Source organism: Prionailurus bengalensis, chromosome A1 (genome assembly GCF_016509475.1).
Source record: "Prionailurus bengalensis isolate Pbe53 chromosome A1, Fcat_Pben_1.1_paternal_pri, whole genome shotgun sequence".
NCBI classification, from domain to species: Eukaryota; Metazoa; Chordata; class Mammalia; order Carnivora; family Felidae; genus Prionailurus; species Prionailurus bengalensis.
In genome coordinates this window covers 145414544-145431868 of record NC_057343.1, presented here as the reverse complement: position 1 = coordinate 145431868, position 17325 = coordinate 145414544, and the positions used below count along the sequence as shown (strand labels likewise).

At 39.1% G+C, this 17325-nt stretch overlaps 1 protein-coding gene across 2 annotated transcripts in view; it reads right to left on the bottom strand.

The window, feature by feature from the left end:
* The window catches only part of RASGRF2 (Ras protein specific guanine nucleotide releasing factor 2), a 244497-nt gene that overhangs the window by 134496 nt on the left and 92676 nt on the right, over positions 1-17325 (bottom strand). For both annotated transcript variants that reach the window (XM_043593136.1, XM_043593138.1), the window contains exons 3-7: positions 14802-14949; positions 12385-12474; positions 7813-8066; positions 4628-4707; positions 4032-4225 (exon numbers count right to left, since the gene is read on the bottom strand). In XM_043593136.1, coding sequence (XP_043449071.1) covers positions 4032-4225; positions 4628-4707; positions 7813-8066; positions 12385-12474; positions 14802-14949 — 766 coding nt within the window. The remainder of the gene's footprint in view (positions 1-4031; positions 4226-4627; positions 4708-7812; positions 8067-12384; positions 12475-14801; positions 14950-17325) is intronic.

Here is a 17325-nt window from a genome sequence, read left to right as displayed (position 1 = left end):
TACTATGGCTAGCTCCTTCCGTCCAGTCCTGAGGTGCTGGCAGCTCTGCCCACGGATCTGCTGTTGCTCTTGTGCAGGTGGTGGCCTTCACCGGTTACTTACTGATGTTTACTGAGGGCCCATGTTTAGGCATGAGCACAAAGGGCAGTGCCACAGCACACACACGGCTCTGCAGCTGATATTCTGGGATCAGGTCCTAAGGAATGTCATCATATTAAGGTTTTGGAAGTTCAGACAGACTCCTGATAGGAGGGAGACCCCTCCCCTGTAAGACACATGGAGGGCACTTTCTGCCTCTCCATTCCATAAACTTCTCCTGGTAAAGGCTCTTGGGATACATACACTTTCAAATATCCCTTCTGCACAGTGCCAAGATGGATAACAGTTTGCCTCTAAGTCAGTAGTTCTATAAGAAAATCAAGGCAATCAACAGCTAATGTACTAAATTTTTCATAACAAAGAAAGTAGGAGTGGGAGAGCCTGACGCTTATAATGCATGCACTGAAAACCCACAAAACTAAGTTTAGTCAATAGCTTCAGGATCCTCCCCCATTAATTAAATCTATTTTAGAGAGCTCCTTGGCTAAGGTTCAAGTAGATAGATCTGAAATTCAGAAGCCGGTCCTTTCTACTTTCTGGTATAGGAACAAACAAGCCTGAAGCTGCCAAAAAGCAGGGAAAGGACATTCTGCAGAGAAGTGGATGGCTCTCCAAAGAGCTCGTGTGTATATTCAAGAGCTGATTATAAATCTGTTCCCCCCAAACCCAAGAATCACAGTAAGTACTGTCTAGATGAATCATAATGCTCCTCTCAACTATGGAACAATACTTGTCACTTTATAGACATTAATTAGCCTGCTTGCCAATTACAGTAAATAGGTGGCTAGAGCCGCAAAAGGCTACTTTCTGGAGAACATCTAACAGCACTGTTCTTGTCAGGGGCAGATTTCATGATTGGCTTACCTATGGACTTATGAGCAGCTGAAGCCAATTTAAACAGTACCAGTCGAGCCACTGCCTTTGCTAATTAAAAATTACATTAATGACTACATTATTTTCCATAACAAATTTCTTGGCAACACTTGGACTACTTGTCTGATGGTTAAATTGAGGATAAATTAACTGCATCATCCAAATTCAACAATTCCTCTATGTTTCCATAGCTCAACATAGAATATCAACAGCAGCAAATGACTTACTTGACAAAGAGCCCAGTAAAAGGTCTACACATACACAGGCTAAAAGCTCCAATCACCTCTCCTCCTCTGTGCCTAACCCCTGCCCCCATATCTAGACTCAAGAAAAAGTCTGGTCAGAGGTCCCTTGGTAGCATGAACTAGCATGCAGAGGGAAGTAGAAACAGCTAGACCCTCCAAGGAAGCAAATGTTTTCATGACTATTTCACCTCATTTGTGAAAGAACCAAGAGGGAACAAGAGGGATAGAATGAACCCAGTAAGAGAAAACCTCCAAGCTTCTAGAAAGTGCAATTTCCCCCTCAGTGGTCCATAGGGTCACTCCTAGGGAGAAGGCAGAAGGAAGAGACACCAAGCAAACAAGACAAAGAAGAGGCACCAAGGAGAATGAGGCTCTTAGGTAGCACACTCTGATAGCTTCCTCTCTTGATCTATCCAGAATAGTGATAGGGCAGCAAATAGATTAAGAGCTGTTCTTTCAGTTTACACATCTTGCAGTTTGGACCAATTCTGGCTAAATTCTTCAACTTTGAGGCTTCTCCTAGAAAAATGGCTCTCCTAAGCTGAGACCTTTGGTTACCCTGGTCTGGAAGAAGCCAGAGACCTCAACATTTGACCCTTCAGCTAAATTGTAGGGTTTCGGGCCACCACAGTCTCAGGATGCGGGTTCCTAGACAAACACCAGGCTCCTTGCACCACCATCGTGTGATCCCCCCAGGATCACAGCCAGATAGCTAGAGCTCTGGGAGACAACTGGAGATCAGGTCCTCAATTTTAAGAGTAAGAAACAGAGATTTAGATTGGTTCAATTATTTTCCTCAATGCTATGACTGAAGAGTGAGCAAGACATCCAGGTCTCCTCAAGATTCGTAGTCCGATGGTCCTTTCCTCACATTGTAGGAATTCCTTGGGGTCAATCAAAATGCCAAGCCATTCTTATTGGGCTTAAACTCCAGGGAAAAGGAGAGAGGGTGACAGAAGTGCATCTCAGCATTTCAAGAAATCCAAAGGGCTTTCCAAGGCCCTCCGTTCAACTGTGTTTGGACACCTCCCCTACAGATCAAGTGCGGTTCTGTCTGTTGTTTTAAAACCCTGAGAGGGGCGCCTGGGTGGCGCAGTTGGTTAAGCGTCCAACTTCAGCCAGGTCACGATCTCGCGGTCCGTGAGTTCGAGCCCCGCGTCGGGCTCTGGGCTGATGGCTCAGAGCCTGGAGCCTGTTTCCGATTCTGTGTCTCCCTCTCTCTCTGCCCCTCCCCTGTTCATGCTCTGTCTCTCTCTGTCCCAAAAATAAATAAACGTTGAAAAAAAAATTAAAAAAAAAAAAAAACCCTGAGAAAATGACACCAAAGGGAAATTAAATAGCCCGTGGGAAGGCATTAGTGCACTGTCAGAAAGGGAGCTAGGTGCCTCCCAGAATGTTCCATGTGTCTTTCACAACCATGTCTTTGAATATTCACCTGAAATCGAGTTGCTGAAAAGACACAGTTTAGGGATTGTAATCATAATCTGGAGGTAACTGCCAAAGACACAAACAGAATCTCAGAACACTGCATTATATAAAACTTGTTTCACTATAAATAAAAGCTTAAATTATAATTTTTATAAGGTTAAAAAAAGCAACTTTTTGTTTTTGCTTTGAAGTTTTTCTTGGAAAATATTTCTTCAGAGAGGCAAAAAGTTCAAACAATTCAGTTCCATGAAAAAAAAACACAATACCATTATAAAGTTTCACTATATTTAAGTTGTTTCAAATACATCCTTTTGGTTTTTAAAAAATCTTGCTAAACCTCTGTGGTGACTTCCATGATTTCAAAAAGGATTGACAAACTTTAGGACAAACAATTATGAACCAGAGCAACATTTCTTTCTCAGGCTACAACATGGTCAGCCAGGGTCAGCAATGCCTGCGCAGGGGGGCAAAACTCTCTGCAGAAGCCCTAACACACATGATTAGGAGAATCGGTTTACCACATGACAATCTGGAGGCCTGGCCAGAAGCCCCATAAATTCCACAACAAGAACACTCAATGCCTTTCCAAAAGAGCAGAATCGACACTTTTCAAAGGAACAGGAGATTCAATTCACATTTGGGCCTCCTCTGTTCTCACTCAAGGACTCTTAACGGTAAAGCTCTAGGTACAGGTAAGAACACAAGTATGCTTGATCCCTCCGGGTGCTCTAACACCCAAAAGTAAATGTCATGACAAGCCCCAGCCTCAATTCAGCAACCTGACTAGGGGCCAAGAGTCCCCAGGTCCAGCCAGTGCCTCCAGACCCTGTATTTTCATAGCCTCTGTGACCCAGGATGTCCTCCTTTTGGTATCCGGAGCTCCAGACAAACTCAAGACCAACTTCAACAGCAATTGTAACAGGGAGGGGAGGATGGGAAGGAAAACAAAGACTTTCCCAGCAGTCACTCCACCCCTCAGGAGCCTTTTATGCCACCAGCATATACTGGAACGTTTGCACAGCATCCTATTTCTGTAAACCTGTTAATATTTTTAAACATGCTGGAGGAGGAGACTCCATGGAAGAAGTCTGTGTGGAATCTTTCTGTAAAGAGAAAACTGTGCTACTTTTCAAAAACCATTCCTGATTTAATTGCTTCAAAAATGCCTGGTTTAAAAAAAAAATGCCTGCTTTTCTCCCATATGCTACACAGAGGGAAAATGTGTGGCATAAATTTGTTTCTCTCAGGGTCAAGCTCAGGACAGTTGATGCACATTTGCCATAATTCCACATGGGGCATACTTAAACTTGTCACTCTGGTCACCCTATGTTTCAGTACCACCAAACTGGAACCGATGACTTATAAAATGCATCCCAGATGACTTACCTGGAACATTGGATAGGTCAAGAATGTTTCCAGCATCCTCCCCTCACACGCGGGGTTGGCTTCGTACTGTTTTAAGAGTTTGTCGAAATCTCGGTTTTGCTTACAATTGGCAAGCACTTGGAGGCTGTACTGGTGATTACGCACAAATTCTTGATAAATGTTCAACATGGGGAGCAAAATATCAAACAGATCAGCTGGAAAAAAGAAGTAAACATGGCAGTTTTTCTTGGTCCTTGGTAAGTTATCTAAGGTACAAGGAGAGACTGTGTTCACTCAGTGGAAATGGCACAGAGTGGCTCCCAGCATCATGTGTCACACGTGCACAGGGCCCCCTTCCAAATGCTTGAATGACTGATTTGGTAGAATGCACGGGGGCAGGGGGAGGGGGTGCACAGAGCCCAACTCTAGCCCCAAATGAACAATGACAGGCCAGGAGAAAGGGCTGAGAGGGCAATAAAACAGATTCCCAGTGCCTAAGGAAGCTCTCAGGTCAAGAGGGAAATTCAGACAGGTTAGGCTGACTAATGTTGAAGTTATTTTGCTTTAATTGTAGACATATTAAGAGAAAATCTTTTATCTCTAAAGCATGCACTTACCTAAAATTAAGGTAGGCCAGTTTGCTATCCTTGCCTTCAGTCCTTGATGAAATATTTCATGAAGAAACATAATTGTTTCACTATAAAAAATTGAAAAATAATATAATCTAGTCACTTCTTTGTCAAAGAAGTCCACTGAGTCCTTAAAGCCTTAATAAATACATGATTTGCATGCCTCCCAGGGCCTCCAAATTGTATACACAATAATAACATGGATTATACTAGCCCTCATAAACCAATTTGTCTTTCAAACGATCTTGAAAATTCTGAGCTAGGCTTCAACTACTGGAAGACAGTAAACACCAAATCATTGGCATATAACCCTCTTCATTATGTTTGATAGCAACATCTTTCTACTGTTAGGATTTAACACTTCAACTGATAATCAAAAAATTAGTTATGATCCTTTTTCTCTTCAGTTTGATTCTAGATGATAGCTAAGGGAAAAGACTCCCTCTTTCACTAAAATGAGTTTTGACAGGAAAGAGGGGAAAAGAATCCACAGCAAAGATTTGGCAGAACTCTACCATAACCACTCCTAAGACGCCCAAGATGGAAATGTAAAAGAATCCTCTGAAAAGGACTAAACCTACACAGAGATGCTATAAGGAGAACTATGCATAGAGATCCAAATCTCTACAAGGTTCAAGAAGAGCAGTTACCAAAGTAACTTTTGCTTTCTCCTCATTACAATTAATTCATTGGATTGAGCCTCTAAAGCCTTTTCTTAACTAGCACATCCTACACAATCAAATACATAATTATTCATGTAAGTGAGATATTCTGGTTTGTTGTAAGTCAAATTCAATTACAATAAACATCAATGGGAAATCCTTAACTTTTTCCAAATGGTCCATGAAACAAAATACATATGGCTTGAAGATGATAATTTGTTTTTCATTTATAGCAATTTTAACTAAGCAGTGTTTGTTGTTCAAGGATTTCAACCAAATCTAGTTTGGCAGATATTGGGTTTTTTTTTTTGTATTTTTTTATTTTTTAACATTTTTATTTATTTTTGAGAGACAGAAAGAGATGGAACACTAGTGGAGTAAGGGCAGACAGAGAGGGAGACACAGAATCTGAAGCGGGCTCCAGCTCTGAGCTGTCAGCACAGAGCCTGACAAGAGACTCGAGCCCACAAACTGTGAGATCGTGACCTGAGCCAAAGTCTGACGCTCAACCGACTGAGCCACCAGGCGCCCTTAGTTTGGTAGATACTGTATGTTAGTCTTTCAACCTCCTTTCTATTCTCCTTTTAGGTGGACATGATGGAGAGCTACAGCTAAACTTCCCAGACTGCCTTGCAAATGAGGCTCTGAATGTAAATTCAGTTCCACCAGTTGCACCAATAGGTGCACCTGGTAAGACATGGAAAGTAGGAGAGGCCATCTTCCTATTGCTGAAAATCAGTCATGAAGATGGGAGTGTTTCAGGGGCAATTTCAGCACCCAGCTTCGGTGTTCCAGTTTCTAGGCAACAGCTTCCTAGACCTGAGAGGCAGATATGGTGGCAATGGCAGTGGCTGTAGTTTCCTAACTTCTGAATCACATCTACAGCGCTGTGCTCTTGAACTCAAAGCTCCAGGGGAGCAGCTCCCTGGCTTTGCTCTTCCAGCTCTTCCAAAGAATTGTATAAGCAGTGAAAATGTCTGCATAACTTAAGAGAAAATTACACAGTAATTTTGTCCTTAAACGTCCTTTGTCCTTAAAATGTCCTTAAATGCAGGCTGGGAGGTGGACGAAATAAAGGAGATTAAGAGCACACTTCTTGTGTTGAGCACTGAGTGATGCACCGAACTATTGAGTCATTACACTGCACATCTGAAACTAATATAGCACTGTATGTCAACTAAACTTCAATAATAAAATAAAATAAAACAAAGTAAAAAAAATAAATGCATAAAAAGCCTAAATCTTTAAAAAGCCAAATTAAAATATATTGCAGTTAACTTTTTGTTCTTTTTCTTTTAAAAAAAAAATTTGTTTGACTAGAGTTGATACATAGTATTACATTACCTTCAGGTGTACAACTTAGTGATCTGGCAAGTTTATACCTTATACTATGCTCACCACAAGTATAACTACAGTAAGTCCCATTACATCATTATTACAATACAAGTGACTGTATTCCTTATGCTCTGCCTTTTATTCCCATGACTTCTTCATCCCATAACTGGAGGCCTGTATCTCCCTCTCTCCCCTTCACCCATCTTGCCCAACTCCTCAATCCTCATGTGGCAACCACCAGTTTATTCTCTGTATTTATGGGTCCGATTCTGCTTTTTGTTTATTTATTTATTTTTAGATCCCACTAATGACTGGAATCATATGTGTATTTGTTTTTCTTAGTCTAACGTGTTTCAAGAAGCGTGACAGGTTCCAGGGCCATCCACACTCCCTCTGATGACACAAAGTCATCCCTTTCTATGACTTTGTAATATTTGATATTATTTGACAGTTTTTGAAGTTTTCATGTTGTTTTTACTTTTGAACCATGTAAATTTCTTCAAAAACAAATAAATGTATTCAAAATAAATAAATAGGTAAATAGATGAATTAAAAAAAAATAAATAATTTTTAAGTAAAGCACCCAGGCACTCCCTTTCTCCCCTTCTCCTCTTCCCTTGTTTATTTTTTCCATAGTGCTCATCACCATATAATATACTACATATTTCACTTATTTACTATTCATTGTCTTCCCACATCAAAATTTAAGTTACATGAAGGCAAGGGTTTCTGCTTTGTTCACTGATGAACACTCAGCAGGAAGGACACTATAAATATTTATTGAGCAAATAAATTTGCTAGAGATTCTCAGGCTCCCTGTTAGTTTTTCTTCTTCCTAAAGTATGTCTGTATAAATTACATGTAAAGACCCATTACTCACTCCATCTCCCTCAGCTTATGAAGATTATCTTTCCCAACACACACACGCCTACACAATGACAAGAAAACATATGTCACACAAAGAAAAGACCCAGAAAACTAAATGCCATGATTCAAGATAAAGACATGTAAACTCACACAAATAATGAAACACAAATGACAGCTTTCTTATTTTTAATATCATAAGCTCATAAAGGTGAACTTATGATTCCTATTCTTTTAAGAGTAAAGTAAAAATTCTTTTAAGAAATAGAAATGGGTTTTTCACATGACTCTTTGATTTACGCCAAGACAAACCTGTTGAGAAAAATGCTGCTGACATCATCATGGCTGATGGGAGGCTTCTTGGAGCTGGCCGCCATTCGCAGGGGCCGGAGGAAGCCATTGACCAGGATGTAGAGCTGGTGAACATACTCCGACTCAGCTTCAACCATGGTGAACACAATCTGGTTTCTCTTCCTCATGCTTTCAGCATGAGGAGAACAAATGTAATCCTGCACAATGGTCTTCCATTTCCTTCTACACAACCATCCTCTCATGAAGCTCTGAACCTACAGAACAACAACAAAAAGAATCTCAGGGAGGTGTGAGGCTGTCTTTGAATAAGCCTGTCAGTAAGGGTTTTCATTCCACGCCATATAAAACACTGCTTTTTTGTTACAGCGCTAATGGTCCCATCACTAGAATAAATTGTGGCAGGCTTTTCCAGATAGCAGAAAAAATAGGATTTAAAAATAACATTTTTCTCAGTGTCACAAGTTTCTTCCGTATCTTAAGCTCTTTAAGACTGCCAATATGGACACCAGAATGTGATAATACTACATAATTCGTTATTAACATGTTAATAAAGAAATACATTGAAGGTTTACTCTTTAATAATATAAAATCAGATACTAAAAATTTTTAATTGTGTTAAAAAAGCACATAACATAAAATTTACCATCTTAACCATTTTTAAGTGTATAGTTAGTTCAGTAGTGTTAAATATTTCACATGGTTGCATAACAGATTTCCAGAACTTCATCTTGCAAAACTGATACTCTATACCTACTGAACAACTCCCCACTTCTCCCTTCCCTCAGCCCCTGCGACCCACTATTTTACTTTCTGTTGCTGTGAATTTAACCACTTTAGATAGCTCATGTAAGTAGAATCACACAGTATCTACCTTTTTGTGACTGGTTAATTTCACTTAGTATACTGTCCTCAAGGTTCATCCATGTTGTACCATGTGCTAGGATTTCCTCCCTGCTTACGGCTGAATAATATTCCATTGTATGTATATTTTGTTTATCAATTCGTCTGCTGATAGATATTAGAGTTGCTTCCAACTCTCAGCAATTGTGAATAATGCTGCAGTGATCATGGGAGTGCAAATGTCTCTTCCAGATCCTGTTTTCAATTCTTTTGGATCTATACCCAGAAGTGGAAATGCTGGATCATGTGGTAGCTCTATTTTTAATTTTTTGAGGAATGACCGTACTGCTTTCCACAGCAGTTGAACCACTTCACAATCCTACCAACAGTGCACAAAGGTTCCAATTTCTCAACATCCTTATCGACACTTAGTTTATTGTTTTTATGGTAGTCATCCTAATGGGTGTGTGGTGACGTTACACTGTGGTTTTGATTTCTATTTCTCTGATGTATAGTGATACTGAGCAGCTTTTCATATGTATATGACTTCTCCAAAGATCACATGTATATTATTTCATCTTTGGAGAAATGTCCGTTGCCCATTTTTAAATCAGGTTATTTGCTTTGTTGTTATTGAGGGTTTTTTTACGAAGCTTAAAAAAAAAATAAGTGTTAGACATCAGCTCATCTGACCCCTTCTGTTTATAGATGAGTAAACGAAATTTCATGGTAAGTCACACAGGAAAGATGCAATCAGAGTTGGCATTCTTTAACCTGCTTTTTGTTAACTCTAAGGATTCTCTCTCAGCCACACGGTGAAAACACATATGAATGATTTGCAATGGAGATTATTTTGTGAAAAGAAACATGAAATATAATTAAAAATTGATTCTGTAGACAACATGATAGCCTCTAAAATTGATCTGAATTCCCTAGGTATGATTTGAAAAATAACAGACAAACCTGTACGTTTTAGCCAACAAATATTTACTAAACATCTTTCAAGTGTCCAGGTAAATGCTGGCGGCTAGCCAGAAAGGTGAATGTCATAATCCTTAACCCCAAGGCTGAGCACTAACCTGCTGGGTAACTTTGAACTCCAGTCCTCTATTTTCTCACCTACAAAATAATGGACCAAAAAAAATCTGAAGTGCTTGCTAAATATAAAACAGTTATATGATTATTTATTAGGGTGTGTCATAGCTAAGTGGCAGATTCAGCCACAAAGCAGGTTGCAAATCCATGTATGATTGACAGCATTAAATGACTACCAAATCTCTTTTTAGTATTATTGTTATCTAGTCAACATATTCTTACACTCCTTATTGTTTCCCTACTATTTCACCCATATGGACTAAATTGTCATGTATTTAAACAACTGCTCTTCTGTTGCAATGTTTAAAATTCTTTCATTTACCTACCAATGTTGTCATCATACTATCAGTGTTAATGCAGGCATTCACACAGCTGTGATGCTTCAAACAATAAAAATTAGCCACATTTAAATAGAATTATGTGGGGGAATTTATATGCACATTATCTGGAGAAATCTAATGGAAAACTTCTTTGTCATATAATAAATTTCAATTTTTGGTTCCTTGAAGATAAAAAATTATGTTGATATTTGCCAAATCAGAATAGAGAAACTAATTCATTTAAAACACTTTTGCCACACAGACATTAGAATGACTGGGCTATAAAGCACAATAGAATTAATTTCAAAGCCTACTTAACAAGTTCAAAAATATATTTTTTAATTGCTTCTACTGAGAAACAGGAAGGTATAAAGTGTAAAAAGCATTTATTTTATCACTATTCTTCCATTTAATAGAAATATTTTCAAAAATCACCTTAATCAAATTTTGTGTTAAACACAATCTTTCTGTTTACTTAGTCAGGTGTTGCCTGCTGAGCTGGTGTACTTTTCATACTAACAGACCAGTTTCTACCAAAAAAAAAAAAAAAAAATCCTGAAAACTGTACTTCACTCATCTCTTTGTTTATAGACAACTTCATACTACTAAAAGGCAAGAGCATTAATCTTGTAACAATAACATAAAATCAATTCAATTCAGAATGTTTTGAATTCTAAGAAATTAATGGTGGTATTTCACTTTTTATTCCTTAAAAATGAAAACACTTCAATTTAGTTCTTAGAAGCATTTCTGTATCAAACTCTGAGCAATGTTTCAAGTTTTGTTACAATTAAAGGGGAATAATTATGTAGCATATAAAAAACAAGAATAAGAAAAACATTAAGATGAAATAAAGATTTGAAGGTATATATCCATAAAAAAAGTTCTATAACTGTGAAGCTTTTCACATAATGGTCACAAAGCTAAGTAGATGATTTACACAAGCGAATTAAGATAATAGAACTCAAAACCTAAAATGACATAAATCAAATACAGTAGACCAGAGTGAGTACCAGCGTCTGTCTAACTGCAAAAGTTGTACACAGGGGCACCTGGGTGGCTCAGTCGGTTAAGCGGCAAACTTCGGCTCAGGTCATAATCTCGCGGTCACGCCCCGTATCAGGCTCTGTGCTGACGGCTCAGAACCTGGAGCCTGCTTTGGATTCTGTGTCTTCCTCTCTCTCTGCCCCTCCCCTGCTCATGCTCTATCTCTCTGTCTCTCAAAAATAAATGAACATTAAAACAAAAATTTTTTTTAAGTTGTACACAGGAATAAGTGACAGTTTAGTAAGAAGATCTGTTGATCGTGTGGATGTTAAACAAGAAAGTAATAATGATAATAAAACAGAAATCTGAGATGTATTTAATTAATAGTCTCACATGTTCAAAAAAATCCTTTCTAAATAAGCACTGAAATCTAAAGCTAAAAGAAATATTTTTAAAATGTCACTTAAAAATACTCCCCTATACAGACAACAGAAACCAATTTGACAATAAATTTCATATTTAAAAAAATAAATTAAAAAAAAACTACTCCCCTAGGGGCATCTGGGTGGTTCAGTCAAACATCTGACTCTTTTTTTTTTTAATGTTTGTTTGTTTGTTTGTTTGTCTTGAGAGAGAGATAACAAAAGCAGGGGGAGGGGCAAAAAGAGAGGGAGAAAGAGAATCCCAAGCAGGCTCTGTGCTACAAGCACAGAGCCTGATGCTGGACTCGATCTGACAAACCAGGAGATCACAACCCAATCTGAAATCAAGAAGGGACACTCAACCAACTGAGCCACCCAGCGCCCCAAGCCTCCCACTCTTGATTTCAGCTCAGGTCATGATCAAGCTCCTGAGATCAAGCTCCATGTTACACTCCATGCTAAGCGTGGCATCTGCTTGGGATTTTCTCTCTTCCTCTCCCTCTGCCCCTCCCTGTCTCACGTGCCATCTGCACACATGTACTCTCTCTCCCAAAAAACTAAATAAACATGAAAAAAATATTCCCCTAAAATATGAAAATAGCACAAAATCAGGAGGTTCTACAGCACTTACTAACCCAACTTAAGAACACTATTGTCTTAATGTCTGGTTTTGACATCCTTTCCACAGAGGGTCCATAAGGGGATTCCCAGAACTGGAAAAAAAATCTCAAGCTGAAACTTTTCCAAAGTAGCCATACCTGTATCACTCTGAAAGGCAAGTCTGAGAGCCATTAGAACAGATATACCAAGGTGATTCTCAGCTCAGGGACAGGGGAACAAAGACATCACTACAGGACAGACAACTGATCACGATGCTTTTCCAAAGCCAGAAACGCCCAACATCCTACCTTTTTAATCTTCTTGATATCTGGATCCTCATCCTCTTGATTACTTTGGTAAGGCCTCATTCGTTCCTTGGTTTTATTAAGAGCAATAATCTATAACACAAAATTGGCCCATTTCATGATTTGGGAAATACCAGCTTATAGCCATAACTCACAGGAGGTAATGCCTACAAGGTAGCTTAGGAGGTCCTCAGGAAACTTTTACTTTTTATGCATCCTTCCTTCCACTGGTTCTGAGTCAAGGAAAGAATGAACTTCACACCAAGTCTGTTCAGTTATGTTGCCAACAAAGGTGCTTATGAGAAGCAACTGTGGAAAGTGTGAACTGGGATCTGTGTTAGGAGAAACGTTAGCCCCAAATTTGGCCCTGACTGCCAGTGATGACTAGGCCAAGGCCTTCGGGGGAGCTGAGTGACATACTGCTTGCCAATCTTGTCCAATGGCAGCTGCCTGTAATGCCCTGGGGTCCCCAAATGCAATGACATTCAGCCCAGAGCTCTTGCTTCCCATAATCAGCCTGCAGCCTTCCACACAGGTACACAGAGTACAGCAGGCTCACAGGATTCCTTGGGAAAATCGTAACTGCAAACGGAACTTCAGAGCCCTGGGGTTGACCCAAGACAACCAAGAAAGGTGAAAAGGTACAAAGGAGTGAAATGATCCAGGATCTCCTTATAGCTCCAACTCAGTTATGTGACCTGTGGGGCAATTCAAAACCAGATGGCTGCCCAAATACACTTAGCAACAAAAATCACTAGCCTACTGCTCAATTGCAGGCTCTTAGAAAGGTAAGAACCTACGCAACCTTACCAGCAAGCATTTGAAAAGTTAAGAATCATAATTGCTTCCTCTGACCTGTCTTTACATTTTGTCACCAGTAACAAATACACACTTCTGCCATTTTCTGGCAGAGAAGTAGGAAAATAAAAGGAGTAGAAAATAAATCATGGCTCCTGCGAAGCGACCACTCAAGATGTACCTGCTACTGACAGTTTGGGGCTGCAAAATCTATATTCAGACTAAAATAGAACATAGTGAAGACAGATAAGCATGCCCAAATAAATATTGGGGAACATTGCTTGGTGCTGAGTTTCTCTTGTGGAGTAAATGCCACTTAGCAGACAAGCATCTGCTCTGGCTTACTGTGGCAAAGAGAGAACACAATAATTTTGTCTTAAATTACAGTGCCTGATATAGTCTTTTAAAATGCAGGTTTGCTAAGTTTTCTGTTGTTGTTTTCACTATATGAGATTTCAGGGTTGAATCGGGAAGTTAACAACACTAATGATACGGTGAACATGGTCTGCGACTCATCACCAGAGAAGCAATCAGATCCCAGGTGGAATCAAGCTTATACTCATGCTCTGGAAACTGGAGGTGATGTACACAGGCAGAAGCAGGTGAAAACCTCTCACAGGATTCAGTGCGTCTTGGAGGAAGGTATAAGGAAACAAAGAGGAAATCATTGTCCAGTGACTGTCAAAGTAACAAAAAAGTTACTTTCCTTGTAACTCAGGGCTGAGGCTCTTAGAACTTACAAATTTCTTGTAACTCAGGCCTGAGGATCCTGAATTGTTCTGTCAATGGGATACAATTAGTAGTAGGTTTCATCTGTCCTATCTGCTCTTTGAAGCTAAGAAAATGCTAATGCACCTCTAGTCAGAAAGAGGGGGGAAATCTTGTTTTCCACATTCCTCTTCAGGTCTTCAGTTATCTACCACTTCCCACGAGTAGTAAATAACACTCGGGCACACTCGGGTTTCTATATGTGGACAGAGGCACTTGTGAGCATGGGTGGATCCAGGACCACCACTGAGGCTGGAGATACAATGACCATGCTCTGTTCTCACTTGGGACAATCTCACATCGGGGGGTGCAGGGCCTCTGAAGTTCACCCTCAGAGGGTGGGGGTGGAGATGGAGGGAGACAGGAATTCCAACTTGAGGAAATGCCTTATACTTCAACTCCAATGTGTTTTTCAAAATTCCAGGGGGAAGAAAGTTGAACTCCTTAGAACAGAGAAGCAGTAAAGTCTTCCTGACTTCATTTCTGGTCCTTCCTTAGTTATCGTTTGGGAGTTTAATCTATGACAGATTCACAATTATCATTACTATTATAGTCAATCTAAAAACAGTTACATTTTATAATCAACTTCTGAATATCTGATCAAATGAAGGACATCGGGAGCACAAAATAATTAAAAAGCAGCATATTACTCTGGTATTTTAATGTAGTGTATTTAACTAATTCTAACATAGACTAGATTTATTCTAACACAGATTAGTGGTCTGACATGTACTCGCTGATGGCGAAGGAACCAAGTTTGGGATGAAAATTTTTCCCTGATAGGCCTTATGTAATTTTGAGGAGATGGCAATAAATGCATAACAATGAGGAGGAATCTAGTAACTGGGAAGTACCTCTGATTTAAGTCTTTCAATTTCTGTATCTTGATCTTCAAGTTGATGCCGGAGTTGGTTAGCTGCAATTTTTTCCGTCTCTACGATCTGAACTAGATGAATGTACTTCTGCATTAACACTTCTCTCTCAATCAAAATGTCTGCATAACTTAAGAGAAAATTACACAGTTAGTCAATGAGATACTGTTCTACGGCAGTTTCATATAGAACAGCATACAGTATATTTTAGAAAGAAACCATAAATGTAGTTTGATGGCTAACTCTGCTTTATGTAAATATTAACTTTGGGCTTGCATTTGGTATCATTTAACAATATACAATTTGAATCATTTTACATATCCCTTACTAAGCTAAGAGTTCATTTAACTCAACAGAATTTGGATCATTGCCATTTTACATATCCTTCACTAAGAGGTCATTTAATGATGGCTGCCATTAGCAATTTTGCCATATAAGTCAGAAAAGTGCAAAGGAAATCTATCATTTCATAAAGAAAATGATGCTTCTCCTTTAAAAAAAAAACTGAAGTCTTGAACTGATGGTACACACTTGGTTCCCAGGGACGATACTCAAAAATATTTCATTAGCTAAGTGTCTAGACAATCAGAACAGGCCTGCCCCCAAGTAGAATGAATGAAGCAACCATCAGAACAGGCACTGGCTGGAATGGACTATGATGACTATACCGGTGACTACCAGCCCTGCTCGGCTCTCTTTAGGATCGTGAGACCATTAACATTTCTTTCACAAATCAACAGGAGCAAAATTTCATTCTAAAAATAAGTGTAGATTCTTGGGCCCTAACACCATCAGCCTCACCTGTTTCCATTTCTTTGGCCAAGTGTGTGGGAAGCCAAAACTCCCTCTTAGATTTTTACTGACTATGCAATTCTGTAGCACCTGGAATTTTGCCTCTAGATCTTGCTGCACTATTTGAGGTGGTAAAAGGTATGTTCTCCATTCACGTAATCTTTCCCAAATGATCTGATAATTGTAATAATCAATAATTACTATTTACTGAGTGCCTCAGATGTCCCATATATATTCTCATTTTATCCCCCCAGCAACCCCAGGAGATAGGCTTTATCATCCCAATTGTACACAAAAAGATTTTAATCTTCACAGAGGTCACACAGCTAGTAAGTGGCAAAGTGGGATCAAATCAACATATGTTTGACCCTAAGCCCATGTTTTGTTTCATTTTTTAATGTTTGTTTATTTTGGAGAGAGAGAGAGAGAGAAAGAGAGAGAAAGAGAGAGGGATAGTGTGAGTGGGTGAAGGACAAAGAGAGAGGGAGTCACACAATTTGAAGCAGGTTCCAGGCTCCAAGCTGTCAGCACGGAGCCCGATGCAGGGCTCGAACTCACGAACTGTGAGATCATGACCTGTGTGAAGTCGGACGCTTAACCAACTGAGCCACCTAGGTGCCCCGACCCTAAGCCCATGTTCTTAACCACAAGCTAAACTGTTTCTCTAATAAGGAATATCACAATGAATATAAACAAGAATGTTGCAGCAGACATGTCCTGAGATACTGCCCAATCTTCTATTCACTTACCTCTTACCTCTTCGTTGAGAATTTGGGTCATAGCAGCCATGTTTTTACCACAAAACCTGCCCTCGTGACTACATTACACTGGTCTAAAAAGAGGTAACTGGCCCAAGCTAAACCAACTAGAGTCTTTCTCCTTGGAGTCTGGTACTGTATCTCTTATCTGTTTGCTTGAACTGATATGATATAAACTTGGAAACTCTGGTTACCATTGTCAGGAAGCTGTATTTGGCCATATCATGCCAAACAAAGTGAGTCTGCTGAGAAAGAAAATAAGATGTTCAAGAAAACAGAGATAAGAGAGACAGAAAGGTAACGACTATCTGTGTTCCTGTCAACTTGCTAGTTTCTGGTTCCTGACGCTCATGTTAATTGAATATAATTTTTACTCTTGGGTTCAGTGAGATATTAAAATTTCTGTCTAATAAGTTCTCCGCAACCTCAACTACTTTGAAATAGGTTTGTGTTACTTAGAACTAAAAGAGTCTTAAGACAATTCTAAAATCACAATTTTAGTTCAATGATCTCAACATCCTCAGCACTTACATCATGTGTGCTATTAGTGTTAGAAAAAAAACATAGTGTCAGCAATATTTTAAAGTCACTTGTTCTAAGAAATCACTCTAAGAGAGTAGAAAGAAAGGCTGTGTGAGTGGGAGGAGGTTAAAAAAAGAAGAAGAAAAAAAAGAGGAGAGTCTTCAGAGAGATACGCTTTTAGGAACTTTAAAAGGAGAAAATAGTAATAGAACATGAGAAAAGTAGCTATTATAATAAAAATTATGCCCTTTTCATCATTTTTTACTAATTTATTACTAATATATTTATTTCAAATTTATTACTAATATATCAAATTGGTATTAGGTAGCAAAACAGTATTTTTTTTTCTCTTATAAAAAGTCCAGTCCAGATTGTGTGGATGAATTCATGCAGACTCATTACCCACATCTGTCTCCCTTCACTTCCAAGGCCTC